The sequence below is a fragment of the Pelophylax lessonae genome, assembly GCF_965119305.1.
Source record: "Pelophylax lessonae genome assembly, chromosome: 8".
NCBI lineage: Eukaryota > Metazoa > Chordata > Amphibia > Anura > Ranidae > Pelophylax > Pelophylax lessonae.
The window spans coordinates 180605804-180633359 of record NC_138775.1 but is presented as its reverse complement, the minus strand read 5'-3'; the positions used below and the strand labels follow the sequence as shown (position 1 = coordinate 180633359).

At 46.2% G+C, this 27556-nt stretch overlaps 1 protein-coding gene across 1 annotated transcript in view; it reads right to left on the bottom strand.

Moving 5' to 3' along the window:
- The window catches only part of TDRD5 (tudor domain containing 5), a gene marked incomplete at both ends in the record, with an annotated part of 586386 nt that overhangs the window by 325185 nt on the left and 233645 nt on the right, over positions 1 to 27556 (bottom strand). The window contains one exon of the mRNA XM_082265311.1: positions 24410 to 24566. Within this exon, the coding sequence (XP_082121437.1) occupies positions 24410 to 24566 (157 nt within the window). The remainder of the gene's footprint in view (positions 1 to 24409; positions 24567 to 27556) is intronic.

Below are 27556 nucleotides of genomic sequence, written 5' to 3'. Positions count from 1 at the left end.
CCCAACTGTGGTGACTTTTTTCCAACCCCTCAGAAATACATGATCTTGCTGCATTCGCTAACTGGCTCACTATATATCTTTTATAGTTTTTAGTTGATGGTTCTGTTAATTGTAATAGGAAAAAGGCTGGGGTCTTCGGAATTTCCTCTTCTGTAAACGTCTGCATAATTCTCCTAATCTTCCCAAAAACCCACTATCTTGGGGCATGTCCAAAATATATGTACTATTGTTCCCTGCTCCTCCTGGCAGCGCGATACATTCAAGTAAATTTTATGCAGTTTATACAGAGTATAATACCACCTGGTCATTATTTTATAATTTAAAAAATGGAGGAGAATCTGCGCTCGGACAGCAAAATCAGGATCAATAAAGATCAAATAGAACAATATGTGTAGGCAGCCAACTAAATAGTGTATTACAAACTAAGTAGGCATAAATAAAGATGTAGTAGCGCCAAAACACTGAATGACAAATATAAATATGTAAACAATGTGGAGTGTCCACAGAAAGTCCCAATAGTCCAAAAGATGGAGAGATAGTGGAGACCAATTCCCAACTTCCGACTGTGTAGATGTAAAAAGCCAACACCCAGACGTGGAGTAACACCAACTGCTTACCAGATATTAATGGATATAAAGCGATGAAAACAGACTCAAGTAGGCCATCAAAGGATAGATCACACCATATGGTCTCATCAGCTCCAATATATTAAGCAGCCATAATAACAGGGCGGTGAAATAGGCTTAGATCAAACCACCAGGAAAAGGCGTATGGTCACAACTCCAGTTTACTTGACAATGATACGAAGCCTACCGCATGTGGAAGTGTACCGCATTTGACAATGGCCAGCTTTTAGTGGCAGCTACACTCAGAAAAGGCTATCTGTCTACAACATACTGAACAGGAAAGCATGATTTGGCACTTTCTACAGCACTTCAAATGCAGTACACTTCCACATGCGGTAGGCTTCGTAACATTGTCAAGTAAACTGGAGTTGTTGTGACCATACGCCTTTTCCTGGTGGTTTGATCTAAGCCTATTTCACCGCCGTGTTATTATGGCTGCTTAATATATTGGAGCTAATGAGACCATATGGTGTGATCTATCCTTTGATTGATGGCCTACTTGAGTCTGATTTCATCGCTTTATATCCATTATTTTATAATTTGTTTCCTGTATTTTATTGCATCTTGATGAACCAAAATCCCGCTGGATTATTCTTTGTCGCTGTTCGGAGTAGAAGGAACAATTAATTTCTCTTTCCCATTGATCAAGACATGCTAATTTAAATTACTCCTGGGGTGTCACTAAAAAAATATAGTTTTTTTGATAAAGCATGGGTTATAATTCCAGGTTCTGCACAAAGTTTTTCAAATGGTGTAAGTTGTCTTCTAAATTCTCGAGGGTTAGATATCGAGTTTAGAAAATGATGCAACTGTAAGGCATTCAAAAATGGGAGCTTAAACACTTGCATACTATCTACTAAGTTCTCTATTGTGGGCCATCTATTGTCTTTCAAAAAATGGGATACTTGATAATACCCCCTCTCACGAAGGTATCCAAAGGGATATTTATCCATTCCTAACAAAAACTGGGGATTTCCTAATATAGGCAGTAGTGGAGAATTGTTCATTTGGCTCAAACCCTGGTGGCAGGCTTGATCAGTTATTTTCAACGTATTGCCTATCAACGGGTGAACTTTAATTTTCTCTGGGAGATAATCATAGCACCAGGCCGCTCTATTCAATGGTATCAGTACTTGTGCCTGTTCCAGTTCTACCCATCTTTTGAATGTACCATGTCAGCACCAGTCTACTTGTCTACAAAGATGAGAGGCTTGATAGTACCTACTTAAGTCTGGCAGTGCCAGGCCCCCGTATTTCTTTATGGAAGGGTCAAAAATTTGTGTGACAATCTTGGTTTTTTATTTGTCCAGACAAATTTAATAAATAGTGATTGGACTTGTCCGAAATATTTGATCAGTATCTTGATGGGCAAAGTTTGGAAAAGATATATGAATTTCGGTAATAGGAACATTTTTATTAACCACTTGCCGACCGCCGCCCGACAATATATGGCGGCGGTCAGCCCCTCCCAGGCAAAGTGACGTACCGGTACGTCACTAGCCTGGGAGCCAATAGGGGGCGCGCTCCCACCCCTGCTCGTTCACTAAGCAGCCCGTGCGTGTGACCGGCGGACCCAATGTCCGCCAGTCACTCGTGAACGTCGGGTAGAGAGGGAGAAAGGCAGGCGGCTAATGTAAACAAAGCCGCCTGTCATTCTCCCCTGTGTAAAAGCACAGATCATACGGTCCAGCTATGTAGGACCGTTGATCTCTGCTGTTACACACACAGCCACATCCTATCACAGTTAGAAGCATGCCCCTAGGGACACACTTAACCCCTCCCTCTCCAATAAAGTTAACCCCTTCCCTCCCAGTGTCATTTTTACAGTAACTGTGCATATGTATAGCACTGATTACTGTAGTAATGTCACTGGTACCCCCAAAAGTGTAAAAAATGTCAGTCAAGGGTCCGATCTGTCTGCAATGTCGCAGTCCCGAAAAAAATAAAAAAGAAAACGCAGATCGCCGCCATTACTCGTATTAAAAAAAAAAAAAACAATAAAAATGACAAAAATCTTTCCCTTAGTTAGTAAAACGCAATAACTTTTGTGCAAACCAATCAAAATACGCTTTTTGCTGTAGCAGAAAACAAATTGGCCTAAAATGTTAAAAAAATTTACATTTTTACATTTTTTTGGGGGGAATTGCATATAAAAAAGTGAAAAATTTTTATTTTTGCAAAATTGTCGCACTTTATTGTTTATAGCGCATGATAAAAAAATCGCACAGGTGATCAAATACCACCAAAAGAAAGCTCTGTTTGTGGGAAAAAAAGGACGTCAAATTCGTTTTGGTACAGCGTCGCACGACCGCGCAATAGTCCGTTAAAGTCACGCAGTGCAGAATCGCAAAATAGGCCCTGGTCAGGAAGGGGGTAAAATCTTCCGTGGCTTAAGTGGTTAACTTACATCGACCAAACCATGAGTGTATTCCTAAGTTCCATCTCTCTCCAACAGGAGTTTTATTGTATTCAAGAGAACAGGAAAGTTATATTCGTATATCTTCCTTAAAATTGGAGGTATAAATGTGCCCAGGTATTTTATTGCCCTTTCTGTCCATCTAAACTTGAAATTTTGCTTCAATCTCTGCAGAATAGATGAAGACACTCTCACTCCCAGTGCTTCTGATTTATCAAAGTTAATTTTCATATTAGATAATATCCCACAAAATTCAAACTCCTTTAACAGATTTGGGAGAGACACCTCTGGTATGGTGAGCGAAAAAAGTAAGTTATCTGCATAAGCAGAGACTTTATATTGTCTACTTCCAATCTCCACTCCACTTCTATATGGTAAATTATATAAAGTCGAATAGAAGTCTCCAAAAGTCTGGGCAATTTGTTTTGGGAGTAATCTTTTTTCTCCTCTAGTGGTTGTTATTTGAGGTATATATGTGGTTCTCTGTATTTCTTTAACTGCTCTAGCGAGGAGTCTCCTGCATTTATTAAATGCTTCAAACCCTAGTTTCCGACTCTTTTGTAAAGCAGCCTTAGCTCTATATTGCATTAAGTCAGTAATCTGTTTTCGCACCTAATTTGCTAAGCTCTCCAATTCTAGCGATGCCATTTTTTATGATCTCGCACCATTACATGTAGGCCATCAAGGAGTGACTTTAGTCATTGTTCTCTTTCTTTTTTTATTCTAGATCCAGGTTTTATTAAAATCCTTCTAATTACTGTTTTGTGTGCTTACCACAATATTCCAGGGTCACAATCCGGCGTATCATTTATTTGAAAATAATAGTTTAACTCGTTTAGTACATTCTCTTTCACTTCTGGGATCTGTAAGACTTTCATTTAATCTCCAAAATCTATTTACTTGCCATGTACCTTCCGAAAGTGTACAAGACAACATGATCTTTGCATGGTCTGACCATGTTATACTCCCAATCTCTGTTTTTAGCACCGCATGTAGGTACCTATGAGGGATTAGAAACTGATCTATTCTGGTATATATCTTATGCATTGGAGAATAAAATGTATAATCCCTTTCTCCTTGATGTTGTAATCACCAAACGTCTATTATTTGGCCTCAGGGGGATATTAACCACTTGCTGACCGCCGCAAGTACATATACTGCGGCGGTCAGCCACGGCCAGGCAAAGTGATGTACCGGTACGTCACTAGCCATCGCCGCTCTGGTGCGGGCGCACCCGCGGTCCCGCCAATGACTCGATTGGGTTCAGAACCGATCAGTCATCAGGTCCAGGCCAATCAGATTACTCTCTGAGCCTGTGAAATGTAAACACAGGCTCAGAAAAGATGTGCCCTCCCCTCCCATCATCCTTTTTGGATCCAGCGTGAGAGGAGAGCACATCTAACTGTAAGTAACTGCACAAGCACATACTTCTACATTTGGATAGGCACATTTAACCCCCGATCGCCCTCCCAGTTAACCCCTACACCCCGTCACAACACACACTTTATACAGCATATAGCATTTTCCTATATACCTGTATAAGTGTGATTTGTGAACAGGTGTAGCGCTTGCGACCCCCCCTTTTTCACTAAAAATACCCACCACCCCCCCATAAAGATTTAACCCCCTGATCAACCCCAGTTAACCCCCACCCCCCTGTCATATTCAACACTAATACAAATGTAATATACTGTATTTCTGTATTTTGTATTAGTGCGATTGTGACTTGACTTAGCGCTAGCAACTTCGTTTCTCTCCCAAAGGAGGTTTAGGGTCCCCGCCACCCCCCCAATAAAGATTTAACCCCCTAAATACCCCTACACCCCCTGTCACAACACACACTGTATACAGTATATAGCATTTTCCAATATACCCGTATAAGTGTGATTTGTGAACAGGTGTAGCGCTTGCGGCCTTCCCTTTTTCACTTAAAATACCCGCCACCCCCCCTCCCAATAAAGATTTAACCCCCTGATCCCCACCTGATCACCCCCAGTTAACCCCTTCCCCCCTGTCACATTACACCCTAATACAAACGTAATATATTGTTTTTCTGTATTTTGTATTAGTGTGTTTGTGACTTGAGTTTGCGCTAGCGAGTTTGTTTCTATCCCAAAGGAGGTTTAGGGTCCCCGCCACCCTCCCCCCCATAAAGATTTAACCCCCTGATCCCCCCCAGTTAACCCCTTCCGTGCCCTGTCACAGTGTCACTTTTATAGTGTACAGTTTTTTTTCTGATCACTATTAGTGACACAGGTGACATTAGCCAGTTTAGTGTCAGTCTAAAAAAGCTCAGATCCCAGGCGCATAGTTAGAAATAGCCCCTTGATTACCACCCACACACACACAAACACACACACATACGCACACATACACTTCCATTACTAGTATAGTGTTTGAACAGATCAATATCTGATCTGATCAGAACTATACTAGCGTCCCCATATTTTAGGGTTCCCAAAACGCGGTATTTGCACGGTCAGCACTGATTCCTGCCAGCGCCTGCGTTTAACCCTTTCACCCAGGCAAGTGTAGCAATCAATAGATCAATCATCAATAGAATAGTAATTAATAGGTAGTGAGAAAATGCAATGAAATGTACGCCATTTGAAATTCTGATGGTGGTGATTTGTTTACGGTCTCCCGTACACTGCTAGGCTCCCAAAAAGTCTCACATATGTGGTATCCCTGTACTCAGGAGAAGCAGCAGAATATTTTTTTTTTTAGTCATTTTTCAAACCCCTGTGACAAAAAAATGAAATATTCAATGAGCTCAACAAGCCTCTCAGGACATTCCTTAGGATGTCTACTTTACAAAAAACTGAATTTTTGTAAAATCTTACCTGTAAAATTCCTTTCTCTGAGTCCTCCGACAGTCGCCGCCTCCTCTAAGTCATCACTGTTGGGTATTGTCTTCCTATCCGTAGGAATAGCTAGGCATATAGACTTAGTCCAAAGACAAAAGGCATTAGCATATACACACCCATGGGGGCTGTCCCATCTGGTCAATACCCCCCCTGCATCACCACTCCCAACTCAGTTTGGTAGCATAGCAGTAGGTAATAAGAACCCCAAAAGAGGGTCGGGGGCGGCGACTGTCGGAGGACTCAGAGAAAGGAATTTTACAGGTAAGATTTTACAAAAATTCAGTTTTCTCTTACGTCCTCCGACAGTCGCCGCCTCCTCTAAGTCATCACTGTTGGGATGTCCCAAAGCAGTATAAACATGAGGGGTGGGAGACGCAACCGTAGAAAAGGCAACGCAGTACCCACATCAGAGAAAGGAATCTTACATGCACCGTAAGAGAACCAACTGGGCAACAGAAAAAAACAATGCTCAACAGGAGCAACAGCCCAGGAAAGCAAATGCCAACAGCCAGGGACCCAGAGAAAAGTTCAAGGGTCCATCATGGCACTGCCGCACTGAGAACTTTGCGGCCAAAAGTAGCATCAACTGATGCCAGAACGTCTACTTTGAAGTACTTGGAAAAGGTGTGCACCGACGACCAAGTCGCCGCCTTGCACACCCGGGCCACCGAGGCCCGATGCCAATAGGCCTTGGATGCACTCAAAGACCAGGTAGAGTGCGCCTTAACAGGGAAGGGCGGAACCCGTTCCTTCAAGGCGTAAGCCTGCTCAATGGTCTGTCTGATGCATTTGGCAATAGTTGCTGCGGACGCAGCCATGCCCTTCCGAGATCCCTCAGGAAGGACAAAAAAGGGAATCCGTCTTTCAAAAAAGGATTCTGTAGATGACAGGGAGAGTCTGATCCCCCTGACAACATCCAAGGAACGTAAGGCAAACTCCTTTGGATGTATAGGCTTCGCACATAGGGAAGGCAGGACAATGTCCTCAGTAAGGTGGAATTCAGAGATCACCTTGGGAAGGAAGAAGGGGGGTGGTCGCAAAACCACCTTAACCTTGCGAATTAGCAAGCAAGGGGAGCGGTAAGTCAACGCCGCCAGCTCCGACACTCTACGAGCCGAAGTGATCGCCACCAGAAAGGCAACCTTTTTTAACAGCAGAGGCAACATATCTCCCTGATGCTTTCAAAGGGAGCACGCTGTAACACGGACAGAACCAAGTTCAAGTCTCGTGGAGGTAAAGGCTCCTTCCTGGGAGGAGTCAAATGTTGCACACCTTGATGAAGGTGCGCACCAAGGAATGAGACGCCACAGGGCGTTGGAAAAGGACAGCCAGTGCAGACACCTGGCCCTTTAATGTGGCCAGCGCCAGACGCTGAACCACTCCAGACTGGAGGAAAGCCAAGATGCTCGACACCGAGTAAGAACGAGGGGAGAGCCCCCTGGACTCACACCAGGCGAAATAGACTTTCCAGGTACGGTAATAGATCTTACCAGAGGAGGATTTCCTAGCCTCGATTAGGGTAGGGATGACCTCAGGGAAGAGACCCTTGTCCTTCAAGACATGGGCCTCAACAGCCAGGCCGATAAGGCCAACGACTGTAAAGCGAGATGGAAGATCGGACCTAGAGACAGGAGATCTTCCCGCAGAGGCAGACGCCAAGAAGGCGCCAATGCCAGGTGAACATCATCGGTGTACTAGGACCGGCGAGGCCAGTCCGGAGCCACCAGAATCACCATGCGCGGTTCCGAGACCAATCTGCGGAGTAACCGGGATAGCAACTGAACCGGAGGAAAGGCGCACATCAGACGATACTGATGCCAAGAGGCCACCAACGCATTCCAGGCGTCCGCCAACGAATCGCGCGTTCCTGCCACGAACCTATCCACCTTTAGATGTAGCCGGGATACGAAAAGATCCACGTCCGGGGATCCCCACCTCGCATACAGCAGCTGAACAGCAGAGAGCGCCGGGACATAAGTCTCGGCCCAAGACCGAATGTCGGTCACCACCCGAGCCGTTCGAGCACTCCTGGTGCCACCCTGGTTGGCGACCGAAGCCACCGCGGTAGTATCGTCCGTCTGTACGCGGACAGGCAGACCCCGGAGATGGTCCGACCACTAGAAGAGACAGAGTTCGATCACTCGCAACTCCAGTACACACATCGGGATGGAGGATCCCTCCCCCGACCAAGTACCCTGGGCAGACAGTGTGCCAAGGACTGCACCCCAGCCCGACAGGCTGGCGTCCGTGGTAACCACCGTTCACACCAACGGACGGAAGGACTTGCCTTCCGCCACCGACGGGAACCGGAGCCACCACAGAAGAGTCCATCTGGTCTGACGACTCAAGGAGACATCCAGAATCAAGGACTGAGACAGTCTGTCCCACCTGTCCAGGATCACCGTCCGGAAATCCTGCGTGTGGAACCGAGCATAGGGTATCGCCTCGAAGGCCGATACCACCAACCCCAGGCCCCGCATACAGGTCCTGAGTGACTAGGACGGGTTGTCCCTGAGGGACCTCAGCTCGTCCCGCAAAGTCCGTAGCGTGTCCTCCGGCAAGAATATTTTTGCCTGAGCAGAGCCCAGAACCATACCCAGGTAGGGAAGGCGAAGCGACGGAGACAACACAGAAGTTTGAACGGTGATGGTCCAGCCGAACTCCAGGAGCGCCTGTACCGTGGCGAACAGATCGCGCACAAGATCCTGGCTGGCACGTGATCTCAGAATCAGATCGTCCAGGTACCCAATGCCCTGGGCCCTCAGCAGGCCCAGAACCGGCACCAACACTTTGGGAAACACCCCTGGCGCCGAAGAGAAACCGAAGGGTAACGCCAAAGTGACAGTGATCCTCTGCGAAAGCAGACCGAAGGTACCGCTGATGACCCTCGAAGGTGGGGATGAGCAGGTACGCATCCTTCAGAGCTATCGAAGCCAGGAATACCCCTGGATACAAAGAGGCCACCACCAAATGGAGAGACTCCATCCAAAACTCCCGAACACGCACGAAGCGGGTCAGTGCTTTCAGGTCCAGAATAGGACGCACCTTGCCCTCCCTCCCGGACACAGAGAACAGATTCAAAGAAAACCCCCGAAACCTGTCCCGATGAAGCACCGGGCCAAACACCCCTTGAGCAAGCAGGTCCTGCGCCGCGTGACGCAAGTCCTACAGACGCCCCAGAAGTAGAAGGAGATTGGAGGGAGAGAATCTGTCCGCCGGCCGGGAAAGGAATTCGATCTTGAAAACTGATCGAACGATGTCCTGAACCCACCTGTCCGAAATCCGGAGCAGCCAAGAATGGAGGAAACCGAGCAAACGTCCCCCCACCGCTGAAATGGGTGAGGGCGTCACTTCAGGCAGAGGCGGATTGACCCGCCGAGCCGGCATTGCCGGACTCCCGCTTACCCACCCAGGACTTCTTCCGGGTGCCATGGGCCTTGAAGGGCTTGCCATTCGATTTGGTCCGAACGGCAGGAACGGACCCTTGGCAGGATCTAGGCGCAGAACCCTGCTTGACTCGAAAAGACATGTTCTTCAGGTTCCTGGGCAGCATAGTGCTCTTGCCCCCCGTGACGCCCTTTACCAGGGCGCCCAATGCCTCGCCAAAAAGGCGAGAGCCAGCATAGGGGAAATCAGCAACAGATTCCCTTGAGGACTGGTCGGCCGACCAGCTCTTCAGCCAAATCAGTCGCCGGACAAGCACCGCGACACTAGAGAGGCGAGCCACTAAGGGGGCCTCAGCCAAGGCTGCATCACACAAGTACCTGACTCCTCGGTGGATCTGATCCACCATATCCAGCCATGCAGGTGAACACCCTCAGACACGAGATTGCTCCTAAGCACCTCAGTCCAATCAGTCACCGCCTGAGCCACCAGAACGGACGCGAAAACGGGTTTGAGCAACGAACCCGCCACCGTATAGGACTGGCGAGCAAGAAACTCCAACCGCCGGTCCGTGGGATCCCGGAAAACCGGGGTACCCTTAGTAGGAACCAAGGTAGCCTTGTTCAACACGGCCACAGTGTGATCTACCCATGGAGGCACACACCATCGTGATTCTGTAGCCGGTGTAAAAGGATAAAGCAATGTGAACCGGCGAGGTACCAGGAATGGACGTTTCAACGTGCGCCATTGTTCATTAACAATATCATGGAATTCCTATGGGCAGGGAAGAACCTGCGCAGACGTGCAAATCCCGTGCGTCCCAAACGCCCGGAGGACAGGGCTCATCCTCTAAATGTAAGGTGTCCTTTACAGACACAACCAACTCATCTATGGTCGCCCGTGCTACAGGCTACCCCAGGGAGGAGGTATCATTCCCCTCCATCCCAGCCTCCCCCTCAGACCCCGGGGGGTCCAAGGATGAGAAGGACCCTGAAAAGGGCACGCTCGCAGCAGCAGCCATATCCCCATCTGAATCAGAAGAGAGAGACAACCTGGGCCTCCTTCTCGCAACCCGTTCAGACATCAGCACTTCCAAATTTGCCAGAGCAACCAGATCGTGGCGCAGCGGAGCCACAGGAGAACTGGGGCCCCCCACAGAAGCTGGAGGAAACTTGCTTTCCTGAGAAGCCACGGCTCAAGTTATCAGAACGAACTACAGTGCAAAAATGTGTACTGTCCCCTTTAAGTACGTTGCGGTGTGCGCAGCCCACCGCTACTGTTACAGTGATGAAAGACCCCCAAAGGAGAGTCAGAAGCGATATACAGAGGGAAATTGAGAGTGATAACCTGCAGAGCCCGCAGAGCGTTGCTACCAGTGTCCTTGCTGCTGATGGAAAAGGAAGTGCTGCTGGAGAGGGCTGGACTATAAGCCAGACCCCGGGAAAATGGCTGCCCCATAGGGATGCATTGGAGGCTACGCCAAAATGGCCGCCGACATGTGGCCGGACCGATCGTTCCACCGCCCACAAAATGGCGGCGGATGGCGCCAAAATGACATGCATGATCGCCCCAGAGGAGCTATACATATGTGCTCACAGTAAAAGATGGCGGACCGCGTGAAAATGCACTGCTGCGGTCGCCACACAAGCACAAACGTCTGCACCCCCAACATGCACCTAAGGTGACACAGGGACAGGGACCCCCAAGGCAACATACAGATCTGCACAAGCGAACCCCGCAGGGATCGCAAAGGGAGTCACACAGGCACAGACACGGGGAACACACAGCAACACAGACTGTCACCCCAGAGGCCCCACACAGAAAAGTACTTACCTGTACCAGATGGCGTGGGGAGCCTCCATGCACGGAAAACCTCTGTCCTCATCTGACAGGGAGTGCCGTGAGCCAGGGACATGACGCTGCAGCACCGCAGACTAGTCCTGTGAGGTAGCCACCTCACGGCTGCATGCCTGCAGCGAACAGGGATGGGTCGTTCCTAATGCCAGGGGGAACCATAGCTGAACGCTCGATGGCGGGCTGGGGGTCCATCTGACCCTCTGTGCCCTGGAGAACCAGGGCGGTCAGTCCGAATCCCAGCACCGCATGATCCATCTTCATCTGAAGAGAAGACTAACACTAGAGCTGACAAAATAAACAGCTAGTAAAGTGAGAGAAAAAACTGACATTTTCAAAGAAAATCAAATAAAAGATTAGGAAGGCTGAGACTGAAGCCCCAGCACAAGGTAAGCCCGACTATTCCTGACACTAGGCAGATTAAAACTGAGTTGGGAGTGGTGATGCAGGGGGGGGTATTGACCAGATGGGACAGCCCCCATGGGTGTGTATATGCTAATGCCATTTGTCTTTGGACTAAGTCTATATGCCTAGCTATTCCTACGGATAGGAAGACAATACCAAACAGTGATGACTTGGAGGAGGCGGCGACTGTCGGAGGACGTAAGAGAAAGTAGTAGTTTGGGGGGGGTTTTGTACTGCCCTGCCATTTTAGCACTTCATGAAATGAGATAGGCAGTCAGAAATTAAAGCTGCGTAAATTTCAGTATTTACACCATAGTTTGTAGACGCTATAACTTTTGCGCAAACCAATAAAAATACGCTCTTTGAATTTTTTTTTTGTCAAAGACATGTAGCTAAATATATTTTGGCCAAAAAAAATGACAAATTGAGTAGATTAGATATTTTTTAAAAGACAAATTGAAAATGTCATTTTTTTGCAAAATTTTCGCTCTTCTTTTATTAATATCGCAAAAAATAAAAAGCGCAGAGGTAATCAAATACCACCAAAAGAAAGCTCTGTTTGTGAGAAAAAAAGGACGTAAATTTTGTTTGGGTACAGCATTGCATGACCGCGCAACTGTCAGTTAAAGTCACGAAGTGCCAAGTTGAAAAAACTGAATTTTTGTAAAATCTTACCGTAAAATTCCTTTCTCTGAGTCCTCCGACAGTCGCCGCCACTTCATAATCTTCACTAATGGGGTAATTGACCTTTTCTCCGCAGGAGTAGCTAGGCAACAAGATTTGTTAATATCAAAGTTTTTAGCATATCCCACCCCTAGAGGGTGGTCCCCTCAGTCAATACCTCCCTGCTTCCAGCATTCTCAACTCAGTTTCAGTAGCATAGCAGTAGAGTACATAAGCAAACCCCAAAAGAGGGGCGGGGGCGGCGACTGTCGGAGGACTCAGAGAAAGGAATTTTACGGTAAGATTTTACAAAAATTCAGTTTTCTCTTATGTCCTCCGACAGTCGCCGCCACTTCATAATCTTCACTAATGGGGACGTCCCAGAGCAGTGTAGACATGAGGGGTGGGAAAAAAACGCAGCCGCATCTAAAGCAACACAGTACCCACATCAGAGAAAGGAACCTTACCAAAGTAAGAGAACCAACCTGGCAACAGGAAAACGTGCTCAACAGGAGCAACAACCCAGGAAGAACAAGTAACCCAGGGGTAAAAACACCCCAACATCCAAGGGCCCGAAACAAGGGACCCTAAGGCACTGCCGCACTAAGAACTTTACGGCCAAAGGAAGCATCTGCCGATGCCTGAACATCCACTTTGTAAAATTTGGAGAAGGTGTGAACGGACGACCAGGTCGCCGCCTTACACACCTGGGCCACAGAAGCCTGATGACGATAGGCCCAAGACGTACTCAGAGATCTGGTAGAGTGCGCCTTCACAGGGAAAGGAGGAACCTTCCCCCTCAAAGCATAGGCCTGCACAATCGTCTGTCTGATCCATTTGGCGATGGTAGCAGCCGACGCCGCCATGCCCTTCCGAGGTCCCTCTGGAAGGACGAATAGGGAATTCGACTTGCGAAAAGACTTAGTCGATGACAGGTAAACCCTGATCGCCCGAACAACATCCAAGGCATGCAAAGCCACCTCCTTCGGATGCTTAGGCTTCGCGCAAAGCGAAGGCAAGACAATGTCCTCATTCAGGTGAAATTCCGAGATCCTCTTCGGAAGAAAGGAAGGGTTAGGTCGCAAGACCACCTTATCCAAGTGAATCACCAAGTAGGGAGAGCTGCAGGACAAAACTGCCAGCTCCGACACCCTGCGAGCCGAAGTGATCGCCACCAAAAAGGCAACCTCTTGGACAACAGAGACAACGAGATCTCCCTGATCTTTTCAAAGGGAGCCTGTTGTAACACGGACAGAACCAAGTTCAAGTCCCATGGAGGCAAAGGTTCCCTCCTAGGAGGGGCCAAATGTCGCACCCCCTGAACAAAGGTGCTAACCACAGGGCGTTGAAAAAGAACGGCCAGCGCCGAAATCTGACCCTTAATTGTGGCCAGCGCCAAACGCTGGTCCACTCCAGTTTGGAGGAAAGCCAACACTCTCGACACCGAGTATGAGCGAGGGGAATACCCCCTGGACTCACACCAGGCAAAGTACGCTTTCCAAATACGGTAGTAAATTTTTCCCGAAGAGGCTTTTCTAGCCTTGATCAAAGTGGGAATGACCTCAGGGGAGAGACCCCTATCCTTCAGGACCTGGCTTTCAACAGCCAGGACGTTAAAGCCAGCGACTGTAAAGCAGGATGGAATATCAGCCCTTGAGACAGAAGGTCTTCCCGAAGCGGCAGGCGCCACGGAGCGTCGACTGCCAGATTTACGAGGTCTGCGTACCAAGACCGACGAGGCCAGTCTGGTGCCACCAGAATCACCACGTGCGGTTCAGAGGGCAATCTGTGAAGCAGCCTGGACAGCAGCTGAATCGATGGAAAGGCATACATCAGACGATACTGATGCCAGGGCGCCACTAACGCGTCTGAGGCGTCTGCCCGAGGATCGCATGTCCTTGCCATGAACCTCTCCACCTTGTTGTTCAGACGAGACGCGAACAGGTCCACATCCGGAAGACCCCACTTCGCACACAACATCTGGAAGACATCCGGGTGAAGGGACCATTCTCCCTGGTCCAGGGTCTGGCGACTCAGATAGTCCGCCTGCCAGTTCTCCACCCCCGGAATGTGCACAGCCGTTATCGCCGGGACGTGCGTCTCGGCCCACGACAGAATGTCGTTTACTTCCCGAGCAGCACGGGCACTCCTGGTGCCCCCTTGATGGTTGATGTAGGCCACCGCTGTGGCATTGTCCGTCTGAACCCGAACCGGACGGCCCTGAAGCCGTCCCGACCAATGCAGAAGGCAAAGTTTTATCGCTCGCAATTCCAGAATGTTGATCGGAAGGGAGGACTTCTCCTCCGACCAAGTTCCCTGGGCGGACAGAACGCCCAGAACACCACCCCAGCCCGACAGGCTGGCATCCGTGGTGAGCACCGTCCACGACAAGGGACGAAAGGACTTGCCCCCCCGACACCGCCGGGGACTGGAGCCACCACAAAAGACCCCTTCGGGTGTGGCGGCTCAACGAGATCCGCAGATCCAGAGATTGCGGACGCCCGTCCCACTTGGCCAAGATCTCCGCCTGAAGACCCCGCGTGTGAAACTGGGCGAAGGGAATCGCCTTGAAAGCCGAGACCATCAGACTTAGACATCTCATACATGTCCGGAGGGACGAGCACTGAGTGTCCCTGAGGGACCTGACCTCGTCCTGAAGGGTCCGGAGCTTGTCTTCCGGCAGGAAGACCTTCGCTTGAGCAGAGTCCAGGATCAGCCCCAGGTAGTGAAGACGAACCGAAGGACACAACGTTTATTTTGGAAAATTTATCGTCCAACCAAACTCCTGCAGAGTCTGCATCATGGTGGACAGGTCGTTCACCAGGCCCTGACTGGTCGCAGACCGAAGCAAGATATCGTCCAGATATCCCAAGACAGAGACGCCCTGGGCTCTCAATAAAGCCAGGACCGGCGCAAGCACCTTGGTGAAAACCCGCGGAGCCGAAGCGAGACCGAAGGGTAATGCCACAAATTGGTAATAATCCTCCGCAATGGCGAATCGAAGGTACCTCTGGTGACCCTCGAAAATGGGGATGTGAAGATACGCATCCTTCAAATCGATGGAGGCCATGAATTCCCCCGGAACCAGGGCAGCCACCACCGAGCGCAGGGATTCCATGCGGAACTTGCGAACCCGCACAAAGCGGTTCAGAGCTTTCAAGTCCAGAATCGGACGTACCTTGCCCTCCTTTCTGGGCACAGTGAACAGATTGGAGTAGAACCCCCGAAATCTGTCCCGATGAGGCACCGGAACCACCACTCCCTGGGCCCGCAGGTCCCGCACCGCCAGGTGTAGATCCTGCAAACGCTCCGGAGACAGCTGAAGATTTGAGGGAAAAAATCTGCTCGCCGGCCGAGAGAGAAACTCGATCTTGTATCCAGATCAAACGATTTCCTGAACCCACCTGTCCCGAATGCGGGCCAGCCAGGGTTGGGTGAGGGCGCCCCTTCAGGCCGAATTGGTATGGGCAGCGGACCCGGACTGGCCAGACTTCTGCTTCCCTGCCCACGGCTTCTTCTGGGAGCCCTGGCCCTTGAAGGGCTTGCCCTTGTATTGTGACCGAAAGGCACGAAAGGACCCCTGAGAGGGCCTGAACGAGGTATTCTTCTTACCGCGAACAAACTTATTCTTGTGAGTTTGGGGTAAGAGAGTGCTCTTACCCCCGGAAATTCCCTTTATCAGAGTATCCAAAGACTCGCCAAAAAGGCGAGATCCCGCGTAGGGAAGATTAGCTAGAGTCTTGCGAGAGGATTGGTCAACCGACCAACATTTCTTTTTTTCAAATATAAGTTTTATTCAGGAATCTTCATAACAGAAAAAACATACCTCTACATTCCATGTGGAGTTTACATCACTTTTTAACACTTAATTTAATCTTCATCTTCCACTTTTACCCTCTTATATTCCTTCTCTTATTTTTCCCCTTCCCTTTCTTTTCCCCCCCTTCCCTCCCTCCTCCTCTCCCACCCAAAAAAAAAAAAAAAAAAAACCCTCCCCCTCTCCCCCCTTCCTTAAATTACTCATTTATCCACGGCGAATGACCGAATAAGTCAGTAAGCTCTTCCGGGTTGCTTTTATCCTATTATAAGTTGCTTCCCTTCTTCAGAGACTATAAACTGACCCCACACATCCCATATTTTCTTGTATTTTCCCTTCCTATTCTGAGAAGTTGCAATCAACTCTTCCATTCTCCTTATTTCCTCTACTCTATTTACCCATTCTCTTATCGAGGGGGGTTGTACTTTTTTCCAGTTACTCGGGATACATGCCTTAGCCGCATTTACCAGGTATGGTACAATCGAGTTTTCATATCTCTTTATCGGGATATCCGATAGATGTAACAAAAAAAAGGCTGGCTTTTCCTCTATTCTGCTTTCCGTAAATTTCTGAATTATATCTTTTACTCTTCCCCAAAAAGGTTTTACTTCTGTACAGGTCCAGAGGATATGGATCAGCGTGCCTATTTCTTTTTTACATCTCCAGCATTCACTGGTCTCTCTTGGATACCAATTATGTAATTTCTCGGGTGTGATGTACCATCTCGTCATAAACTTATAGTTCATCTCTTGAGTCTTGGTACATCTAGCTGGCTTAAAGGCTAACCTTACTATCCTCTGTACCTGCTCCTCAATTAGTTCACACTCCAAGTCTCTCTCCCATTTTCCCACCCACGGGGGTTTGAATTGCTCCTCTGGGTTCATCAGTAAATCATAGGAGATTGATAATGTATGTGATAATTTTCCTGGTTCTATACAGTACTTTTCAAATTTTGTTAATGCTCTACTATACCTCTCTGGATTTTGTATCGAGTCCAGGAAATGGTGTAGTTGCACTGCTTGCCAAAAAGGCAAGTTGTATAATCCATTTCTCTCCAATAATTTACTAATTGAAACCCAGTTATTTTGTATAAGGAATAATGAAGCTTGTTCCTGTTTCTTTTCTCTCAATGGTATAAAGCTTCTAGGATCTAAACCCGGGATAAACTGTGGGTTCCCTAATATTGGGAATAAGGGTGATTCCTTCTTTGTTAATTTACTATATATATTTGGGTGCGAGCATATCCGTAATGTGTTTCCTATTATTGGGTGATGTTTCAATTCCTTAGGTAACCACTGGAAAACCCATATCGCCCTCTTTAGGTCTATCTCTGTTTGAGTCTGCTCAATTTGTACCCATATTTTGTTTTCCGAGTGGTGCCACCAATCCAATATCCTACTCAGATGTGCTGCGTAATAATAAGTTCGAATGTCCGGTAAAGCAAGGCCTCCATTTTTTTTCGGTAATGTTAAAGTTCTGCGTGCTATGCGAGGTCTTTTATGGGCCCATATATATTTCAAAAAAAGAGAGTGCATTGTCTTAAAAAAAACACTCGGTATCTTAACCGGCAGTGCACGCACCAGGTATAAAAATTTTGGTAACACTATCATTTTCAATAAATTACATTTACCGAACCAAGAGTGTAGCCCGCCATACCATTGTTTAAGTAGTTTCCTAGTCATTGCCAAAAGGGGTAAAAAATTAAGGTCGAACACCTGGCTTAACTTCGCTGGTATGTAGGTCCCCAGGTATTTCACTGCCTCACCCCTCCATCTAAAACCAAAACTGGTTTTCAATAGGTTGATTTGGGCCACGGGTAATCCCACACCCATTGCCTCTGATTTTCCATAATTAATTTTTAAATAAGATATAGCATTAAATTTTTTAAATTCCTGTAATAGGTTTGGCAGAGAAATACCCGGTTTGGTCAAGGAGAATAACAAGTCGTCTGCATAACCAGCTACTTTATACTGTTTCCCTTTTACCTCTATCCCTTCAATATCCTGGTTCGATCTAACTCTGCACAGGAAAGGTTCCACCGTCAAGGCAAACAAAAGGGGTGACAGGGGACATCCCTGTCTGGTACCGTTTCTTATTGGAAAGGCTTCTGATAATAGCCCGTTGGCCTTTACCCTGGCTATCGGTTCTGTATATACCCTAGTAATCTTTTCTAGCATATTTTTTCCCAATCCAATGTGTCTGAGTACGGAAAACAGAAAAGGCCAGCCCACTCTATCAAATGCCTTCTCTGCATCCGTACTCAGCACTACATAAGGGATCTTTTTTTCTTTTGCTACTTGCATCAAATTGAGAATTCTTATGGTATTGTCTTTTGCCTCTCTAGATGACATAAAGCCTACTTGATCCAGATGTATCAGGTTTGGGAGGAATTCTGCCAATCTACTTGCTAAGATTTTAGTCAATACTTTTAAATCCACATTTAATAGGGATATTGGCCTATAGCTGCCACATATAGCTGGATCTTTACCCTCTTTTAGTATTAATGAGATATGGGCTGTAAGTGTGTCTCTCGTCAGCTTCCCATCCAAACCTGATGCATTGTATAACTTTACCATATATGGTCCTAAGATATGGAACAGTACCTGATAATATTGTACCGTTAGGCCATCTGGGCCAGGTGCTTTCCCAGGGTTCATTGCCTTAACTGCCTGTTTTATTTCCTCTAGTGTAATCTCAGCCTCCAAGCTTTCACGATCCTCCTCCGAGAGTCTAGGTAGCTGTGACTGAACTAGATATTGATCTATATCTTGTTGTTGGGGGGGTGTCTCCTGTAAGTTATACAGAGAGGTATAATATGTCTCAAATTCTTTCAATATTTGTGTAGGTAAAGTTTTTTTAATTCCTTCTCTTGAGGTAATATATGGTATATAAGATCTCGTCCTCTGCTCCCGAACAGTTCTAGCCAGTACTTTCCCACATTTGTTACCCGCCTCGTAATTTAACTTACGGCACCTTTGTAAGGCAGCTTTTGCTTTATACTGCATCAAATCTGTTATCTTTTTCCTGACTAGTTTTAACTCGATCAAGGTTGCATCTATCGGTCTTTGTTTATGTTCTGTCTCAAGTTCCCTAAGTTTTCCTAGGAGTTGTGACAGTTGCTCATTTCTTTCTCTTTTAATACGTGCTCCATGTTTTATAAGGAGCCCTCTCACGACTACCTTATGGGCCTCCCAAAGTATTCCCATCTTACAATCCGGTTGCTCGTTTATTTCAAAAAAGCTTTTCATTTCTTTCTCGACTTCCCTTAGTATCTCTTCTTTTTGTAGTAGGCTTTCATTCAGCCTCCAGAAGCTCCTCCCCTGTGCAGAATTCGCTGTTAATTTATATAACAAAAATATAGGTGCATGGTCTGACCATGTGATACTGCCTATACTTGTATTTTGAACTGATTGTAATTGGGCATGAGGTATAAAAAAAAAATCAATTCTAGAGTAGGTCTTATGCGGTGTAGAAAAGAATGTGTATTCTTTTTCAGAAGGATGTTGTAGCCGCCATGCGTCTATAAGTTGAGCATTATATAGTATTTTTAAAATCTTTTTATTCCTTCCTGCTGAAAAAGTCGATGTCCCTGTTGATATATCCAGGGCTGGTGTTAATGGGCAGTTAAAATCTCCCCCCATAATTAACTGTCCTTCTGAGAACCTCATGAGCTTCTCTACTACCTTAGCTATAAAGCTGTCTTGTCTGCTATTGGGTGCATATATTGTTGCTATTGTTATTTGTATTTCCCCTATTTTCCCCCTAACAAACAAGAATCTTCCTTCCGGATCCTGCATTTTGTCTTGGAAAGTCCATGGAACAGAGTTTGCAATGAGTATGGAAACCCCTCTTGCTTTTGCTTGTGTATAAGTGGAATGGTATGCATATGAAAAATTTCTATTTTTAAGAAACGGTAATTTATCTGTCCTGAAGTGCGTTTCTTGTATCAGCGCTATACTAGTATGTGACTGCTTTAATTCAGATAATAACATGTGCCTTTTTTCTGGGGTATTAAGTCCCTTTACATTATATGAAACCACCTTTACATCCTCCATCATTCGCTCGTGGATAAAGAAGAAGAAAAAAAAAAAAAAAAACCCCCCCCCTACGGATTCGACCAACATTTCAGCCATATCAGGCGACGGTTCAACACCGCTACACCGGAGAGACGTGCAGCCAGAGGGACTAAATCCAAGTCCGCATCGCACAAATACATGACACCCTGATGAATTTGATCTACCATAGCCAACGTTGTCGGCGGAGCAGAGTCAGCCACCAGGGTGCGCCTGAGCACCTGCGTCCAATCCGCAATAGCTTGGGCTGCCATAATGGAAGCAAAAATAGGCTTCAGCATAGAACCAGCAACCGTATAAGTATGACGGGCCAGAGACTCCAATCTCCTGTCCGTAGGGTCCCGGAACACCGGGGTATCCTCAGCAGGAATCGCAGTAGATTTATTCAAAACTGCCACCGCGTGATCCACCTGAGGTGGCACACACCAACGCTCATAAGTGGTGGGCGAAAATGGATAACGCAGCTTGAACCTACTTGGCACAGTAAAGGGCTTCTTTAAATTGCGCCATTGCTCATCAACAGCGCGCTGAAATTCCGCAGGGCAGGGAAAAACCTGCGCTGATTTGCGTTTCCTTTTAGTCCCATAAGAGGACATCAAAGCAGGAGGACATGGTTCATCCTGCAGATGCAGTGTTTCCTTGATAGAAGTAATCAACTCATCCATGAGTGCAAGCTCTTCAGGCGAGCCAGGGGGAGAAGTATCAACTCCTTCTACCTCAGCCTCCCCCTCAGACCCCACAAGGTCCAGAGATGAGAGAAACCCTGAGAAGGGCACTCCAGCCATAGCAGCCCCATCGCCCTCTGAATCAGAGGAAATAGATAACCTGGGCCGTTTTGCGGATCGATCAGCCATTAGCATCTGCACCTGAGAAGCCAAGTTCGCTACAACAGCAGCCAGATCAGCCCCTCGGGGGATGCAGCAGCCCCTTGGCCCCCCACCAGGGTGGGAGGAAACTTGCAATCCTGAGAATCCATGCCCCAGTATCAACTGAAATAAAGGACTGCCCCTTTAAGACCGCAGCGAGCGCAGCCCACCGCACACTACTGTATGTACCGACCCCCGCAGGGAGAAGGAGCACTGAGCAAGGAAATACAGGATAAGGAAGGTAAAAACCTGGAGAGAGCACACAGCTGCTGCCACCGATCGCTGTTCCAGTGAAAAAGGAAGTGATGCAATGACTGACCGCCCTATATAGCCTATGAAGGCTTCACAAACATGGCCGCTCGGCTGAGGGAATCAAGGCAACAAGAAAATGGCGCTGACATGTGCTTGCAGGAGCGATCGCCGCCAAAATGGCGGCGTTTGGCGCCAAAACACCGCGCTGTATCACACAGGGCCGGTCACCACAATTTGCCGAGAAAAATGGCGGGCCGCAGTAGCGGTCGCCGCACAGCATGTCTGATCCCAGTCTGCCCCATACATCTCACACAGCAGAGCGGGAGAGCCCCCCCCCCCCCCCCAGCCCACAGAAAGACATGCGGGTCACACAGTCACAGACTGACACCCAAACAGACAGGTCCCCACATAGAATTTTACTTACCATTCCAGATGGCGTGGGGAGCCTTCTCTAGCGACCAAACCGCTGTACTGAGGACAGGGAGTGTCGCAGCCAGGACGCAGTGGACTGCGGTGCGAAACCGCAAATGGCGTCCGGTGAGGTAGCCACCTCACAGGCAGCATCCCTGCAGCGAACAGGGATGGGTCGTTCAATATGCCAGGTAAACATGAGCTGAACGCTCGATGGCAGGCTGGAGAAACCCCTGGCACACAGCCCTGGGATCCAGGGTGGCCAGACCGAGACCCAGCTCCGCATGATCATCTTCATCCGAAGAAAACTAAACTAATGCTGAGAAAAAAACAGCTAAGTAAAAGAAAGAGAAAAATACTTGAAATAAAATCCAAAAGAGGATAGAAGGCGGAGACTGAAAGCCACAGCACAGGAACAGCCAGCTACTCCTAAGCTAGGCAATTGAAAACTGAGTTGAGAATGCTGGAAGCAGGGAGGTATTGACTGAGGGGACCACCCCCTAGGGGTGGGATATGCTAAAAGCTTTGATATTAACAAATCTTGTTGCCTAGCTACTCCTGCGGAGCAAAGGTCAATTACCCCATTAGTGAAGATTATGAAGTAGCGGCGACTGTCGGAGGACATAAGAGAAAAGGGGTCTGTTCAGGAAGGGGGTAAAATCTTCCGGGGCTTAAGTGCTTAAAGGAGCAAATGATGGATATAGGTCCTCTTACATATGGAAGTGTCTACAAGCTAACAATATCGGGTAATTATGCAGCGCCAGTGAATAGAACAAAAACATTTAAAAAAAACAAATAAGTACCGTGTTCAATGACATGAAGGCCATATATATTCAGATAAAAAAGAGCTTTCGTCATCTGGCAGATCCTTGTAGTGTAACAAAAACGCCAAGAGCCACCACCTTATTCAAATGCACACTCACTAAACCATGAGCTTTAACAGGTACAGAAGAACGCATTGTTTCTCAGGTGTAAATCCTCCCCAGGTATATGAACGTCCAGTACGGAATCATTCCTCTTCGCAGCAGAGAAAGGCAACTCCCACCAGACCAGACAGAGCTTACCAAGGAGCCAGGATCGTGCGTGATGCCAGCGCTGAGATTCTGCTCCAATTACTTTAATATCAATGGATGTTCTCAAGGGGTCCTCTCATCTGCTGCAGCACTTTATGGAATATTTGTCACCTTATATTTTGCACAAAAGAATGTTATGTAGTCTTGACACAGGTAATCACAGTGCACTTTATGTGTATTATATGCACTTGCATTACACAAAAAGGATATGATTATTTTTAATTCACATTTTAGTGATATAAATGGGATTTCTTTTTGGATGATATACTTAGTAGTGCATATTTGAACATGTCACGTGGCACTTTATGGCAGGGGTGCTCAACCTTTTGAAGAGCACGAGTCACAATAAAATGAAACCTTTTTTTTTTTTTTTTTTATAGCATAGTGAAGATTTTACATAATCAGGATCGTCATTTTCTGTGGAATTAATCCGCATCGGATGTTTACCCACTGTTTATTCACAAAAATTACACTTTTTTTTATTAACCAGAATAATTCTACTTATGCTCAGCCATGACCAGCCAAAAAAGCTCTGAACCAGTGCTGCAGCCTCTACTATATCAGGGTTTTTGCAGCCATTCCTTGAACTGCCAAAACAAGGACTGTGGACAATCTAAACAAAAAAACAAGACTAGGGAAGTTCATGTCCTAGTAGTGAAATAGATTTCTTTAGCCTCGGTTTCCACTAGTGCGGCTACGGAGTCGTGCTACTTCTAGCACGACTTCGTAGCAAAAGTAAACCGCGGCTTCAGTTAGACTTGTCCCTCATATATAGAGGGAAGTCACGCTCAAAAGTAGTACACAATTTACTTTTGAGGTCGCGGCAACTGAAGCCGCGGCAGTGGAAACGTGCCCCATTGAAAACAATGGGTTTTGACTTGCTGTGCGACTTGACATGTGTCAAGTCGCACCGCAAGTCGCACTAGTGGAAACCGAGCCTTACTAAGCAAAGATAAAATGACACGTAATACACACACACACACACACACACACTCCCCGAATGACACCAAGCTCAACAAACAACTGTGAGAATCCACCTTCAGTGTGTGAGCAAAGAAAGAGAAGAGCGTGGAGCTGGCAACAGGATGAAAGCTTCAGAAATTATGGAGGACCAGCAATCACTCAGTAGAGTGGCATGCACCCCAAAGAGGCTGTGCAAGTTGCCATAGGTTTTGGGCCACAGCAGACAGCTCTGAGGGCCATGGTTTGAGCATGTTTGCTTTATGGGATATTTAGAAAGTGGGGAGTTACCAATTATTATATGAGGGTGAGTGCTGTATTTTTGGGTGATTACAGTACCCACAGGATGCCTGCATGCAGCTGCAAGGGGATCCAACTGTCTCATGCACACTGGAAGGGCAATAGCACCAGTGTGAATTAGAACTTAAGCTCAGGTGTGAATGAAGCCTATCGTTTTCAGGCTTTTTTTGGGTGTTTTTCAGGCTTTTTTGGGGCGCTTTTTGCAGGTGTTTGGAGGCATGCATTGACATCTAATAAAAACGCCTGTAATCTGTCAAACAAGAAGCTCCTATACTTTTTTGAGCTTCAGGCGACAAAACGCTCATATGTTAAAAGAGGCCATTGAAATGAATAGGATTTTGCTTGTTGGGCGTTTTGAGACTACTGAGAGGAGTGTTTTTCGAGCTGCGAACAGGGCCTTAGTGCTACACCTTCTATAACAGAAAAGTTAATCATCCCTCACCAGTCTCATTTTCTTTGCATTTTGTTTCAGCATCAAAGAGACACCAATCTCCATTCTTTGTGCATTCCAAGTGAAGTGTATCTGCCAATGATCCGACCAGATCCAATACAGACATAAATCCCAAATCTCTGAAAGGCAGGATCTTTCCAGTATATTTCTAAAAGTAGACAAAATCATATAGAAGAGCAGGAATGCTTAAGTCTAGATAAATCATATTCATAAGATTTTAGACAGAACCTAATGTTTTAAAAACTGGGCAATGTCCCCCACGCTGAAATAAGGTAATCACAGCAGTAAGTGCAAAGCTGAATTTTTCATAAACATGCATATATTATTAAACATTAAAGTGGTTCTCAACTCAAAATGCCCTGTGTTACACCAATATTTAGAGTGTAACATGTAACATGTTTAGCATCTGCTTTGCTCTCCCCTCAATTGCATCCCCCTGTCTCCCCCGTGGCAGCGGACGGGGGAATGATCTCTCCGCACCCGCTGTCACAATTCAAAATAGACTGCGGTCCACACAGTTCTGTAAATTAATAATCTACAAGTACAGTCAGCCTTTGCAGCTGACAGCTTGTAGTTCTCAAAGAACTACCAAGGCGCTGATGAGAGCTCTAGGTAATTCATTGATCTTCCTGTCGTTCAGTAACTGCCTGCCTGTATCAGAGGTACAGGCAGAGAGCTACACAGACAGTCTGCAGGAGCCTGAGAACTGCACCCACAATCTGATCTGCGGTGCTATGCTTTACAGCCAGACGATTTTTGTAATCTTTCACCCCCAGCTTTTAGAGTTTGTAAAAGACCCCCAAAACCATACATTTTCTGGTAGGACAGGACCAATAGAATAAAAAGAAGGGGGATGCTGATTTTGTAAGTGCAAAATATTATAAAAACATTACTTTCCATAAAAAATATAGTAAAATCATTATCTACGCACAAACTTACCAAATTCCTACTAAATCATACAATTTTGTTGAGTAATCAAAATACAACATTTTTATTTACCAGTAAAATCTATTTGTTGCAGTAAAGTATGGGAAACAGGATCTTTAACCACTTCTGGACCAATCCTATTTCTGATACTTGTTGTTTACAAGTTAAAATCAGAATTTTTTGCTAAAAAATGCCTTAGAACCACCAATTATTTATTTTTATATATATATATATATATATATATATATATATATATATATATATATATATATATATATATATATATATATATATATATATATATATATTTTTTTTTTTTTTTTTTTCCCCATTCTTTTAGCAAAGACCCTAGAGAAAAAAAATGGAGATTGTTGCAATACTTTTATATCACACAGTATTTAAGCAGCAGTCTTACGTCTTACAAAACACACATTTTTTTTAAATTAAAAAAGAAACTGTAAAGTTAGCCCAATTTTTTTCTATAATGTGAAAGATAATGTTAGGCTGTGTGAATTGATACCAAACATTCCGTGCTTCAAATTATTGCGCTCGCTCTACCGATCCCGCACATGTGTGGATTCAACATCGATTACATACGTTGGCGTGACTTGCACATAAGTTTGCTTCTGCGTGCGAGCTCGGAGGGACGGGCGCTCTAAATTATTTTACTTTTTATTTTTACACTGTCCCTTTTAAAAAAAAAAAAAAAAAAGTTTCATCACTTTTATTCCTATTACAAGGAATGTAAATATCCGTGGTAATAGAAAAAAGGAAAAAGACCTCATATCCACATCTACACTAAAAAGCAATAAAAAAGAGAAAGAAAAAAATAGTCTTTTTTTTTTTTAAATAAAAATAGTTGGCCCTTTAACCACTTGCCGACCGCAGCAAGTATATATACTACTGCGGCGGTAAGCCCTGGCCAGGCAAAGTGACGTACCGGTACGTCACTAGCCTGTCACCGGCTTTTGAGCCAATAGCGGGCCCCGGCACGTTCCCTGACAAGTCAGTGCGTGTGACTGGCGGACCCGATGTCCGCCGGTCACTTGCGATCGTCCCCGGTGAAGGGAGAAAGGCAGGCGGCTAATGTAAACAAGCCGCCTGTCATTCTCCCCTGTGTAAAAATGGAGATCAGACGGTTCTACTATGTAGGACCGTTGATCTCTGTTTTTACACTAGTAGCTATGTCCCATCACAGTTAGAAACACGCCCCTAGGACACACTTAACCCCTCCCTCTCCAATACAGTTAACCCCTTCCCTGCCAGTGTCATTTTTGCAGTAACAGTGCATATGTATAGCACTGATTACTGCAGTAATGTCACTGGTAACCCCAAAAGTGTCAAAAATGTCAGTCAAGGGTCCGATCTGTCCGCTGCAATGTCGCAGTCCCGCAAAAAAAAAAAAAAAAAAAACGCAGATCGCCACCATTACTCGTTAAAAAAAAACACCAAAAATTACAAAAATCTTTCCCTTTGTTAGTAAATAGCGATAACTTTTGCGCAAACCAATCAAAATACGCTTTTTGCGATTTTTTTTTACCAAACATATGTAGCATAAAACAAATTGGCCGAAAATGTTTAAAAATTTTGATTTTTACATTTTTTTTTTATGAATTGCATATAAAAAAAATGTGAAAAATATTGTTATTTTTGCAAAATTGACGCTCTTTTTTTGTTTATAGCGCATGATCAAAAAAAAAAAAAAATCGCACAGGTGATCAAATACCACCAAAAGAAAGCTCTGTTTGTGAGAAAAAAAGGACGTCAAATTAGTTTAGGTACAGCGTCGCACGTCCACGCAACTAAAGTCACACAGTAAAAAAAAAAAAAATTTGCAAAAAACCCCCTGGTCAGGAAGGGGGTAAAATCTTCCGGGGCTTAAGTGGTTAAGGCCGTTGGGCAGAATCGACGTCAGACTTCGCTCCGGTCCTCCAAGGGAATAGAGTCGAGTGGGGGCCATCTTGCCCTCACTCGACTTCGAGTGAGCCCAGCACCACAGAGAACCATATAGGTTTTTTCCCCGCTACTGATGGCTCCAGAGGGAAAGCGACCGTGAAGCGGCAGGAGGGGGGTGGGCACCTCTCCCGTTGCCCATAAAAGTGATCCCTCGGCAAATCCGGAATGCCAGCCGTGTAGAAAAATACTGGGGTTGTGGAAGCTATCTGGTAACGCTGGTTCCTGAATCTAGCTCTGTCCCACCCAGGGACGTCA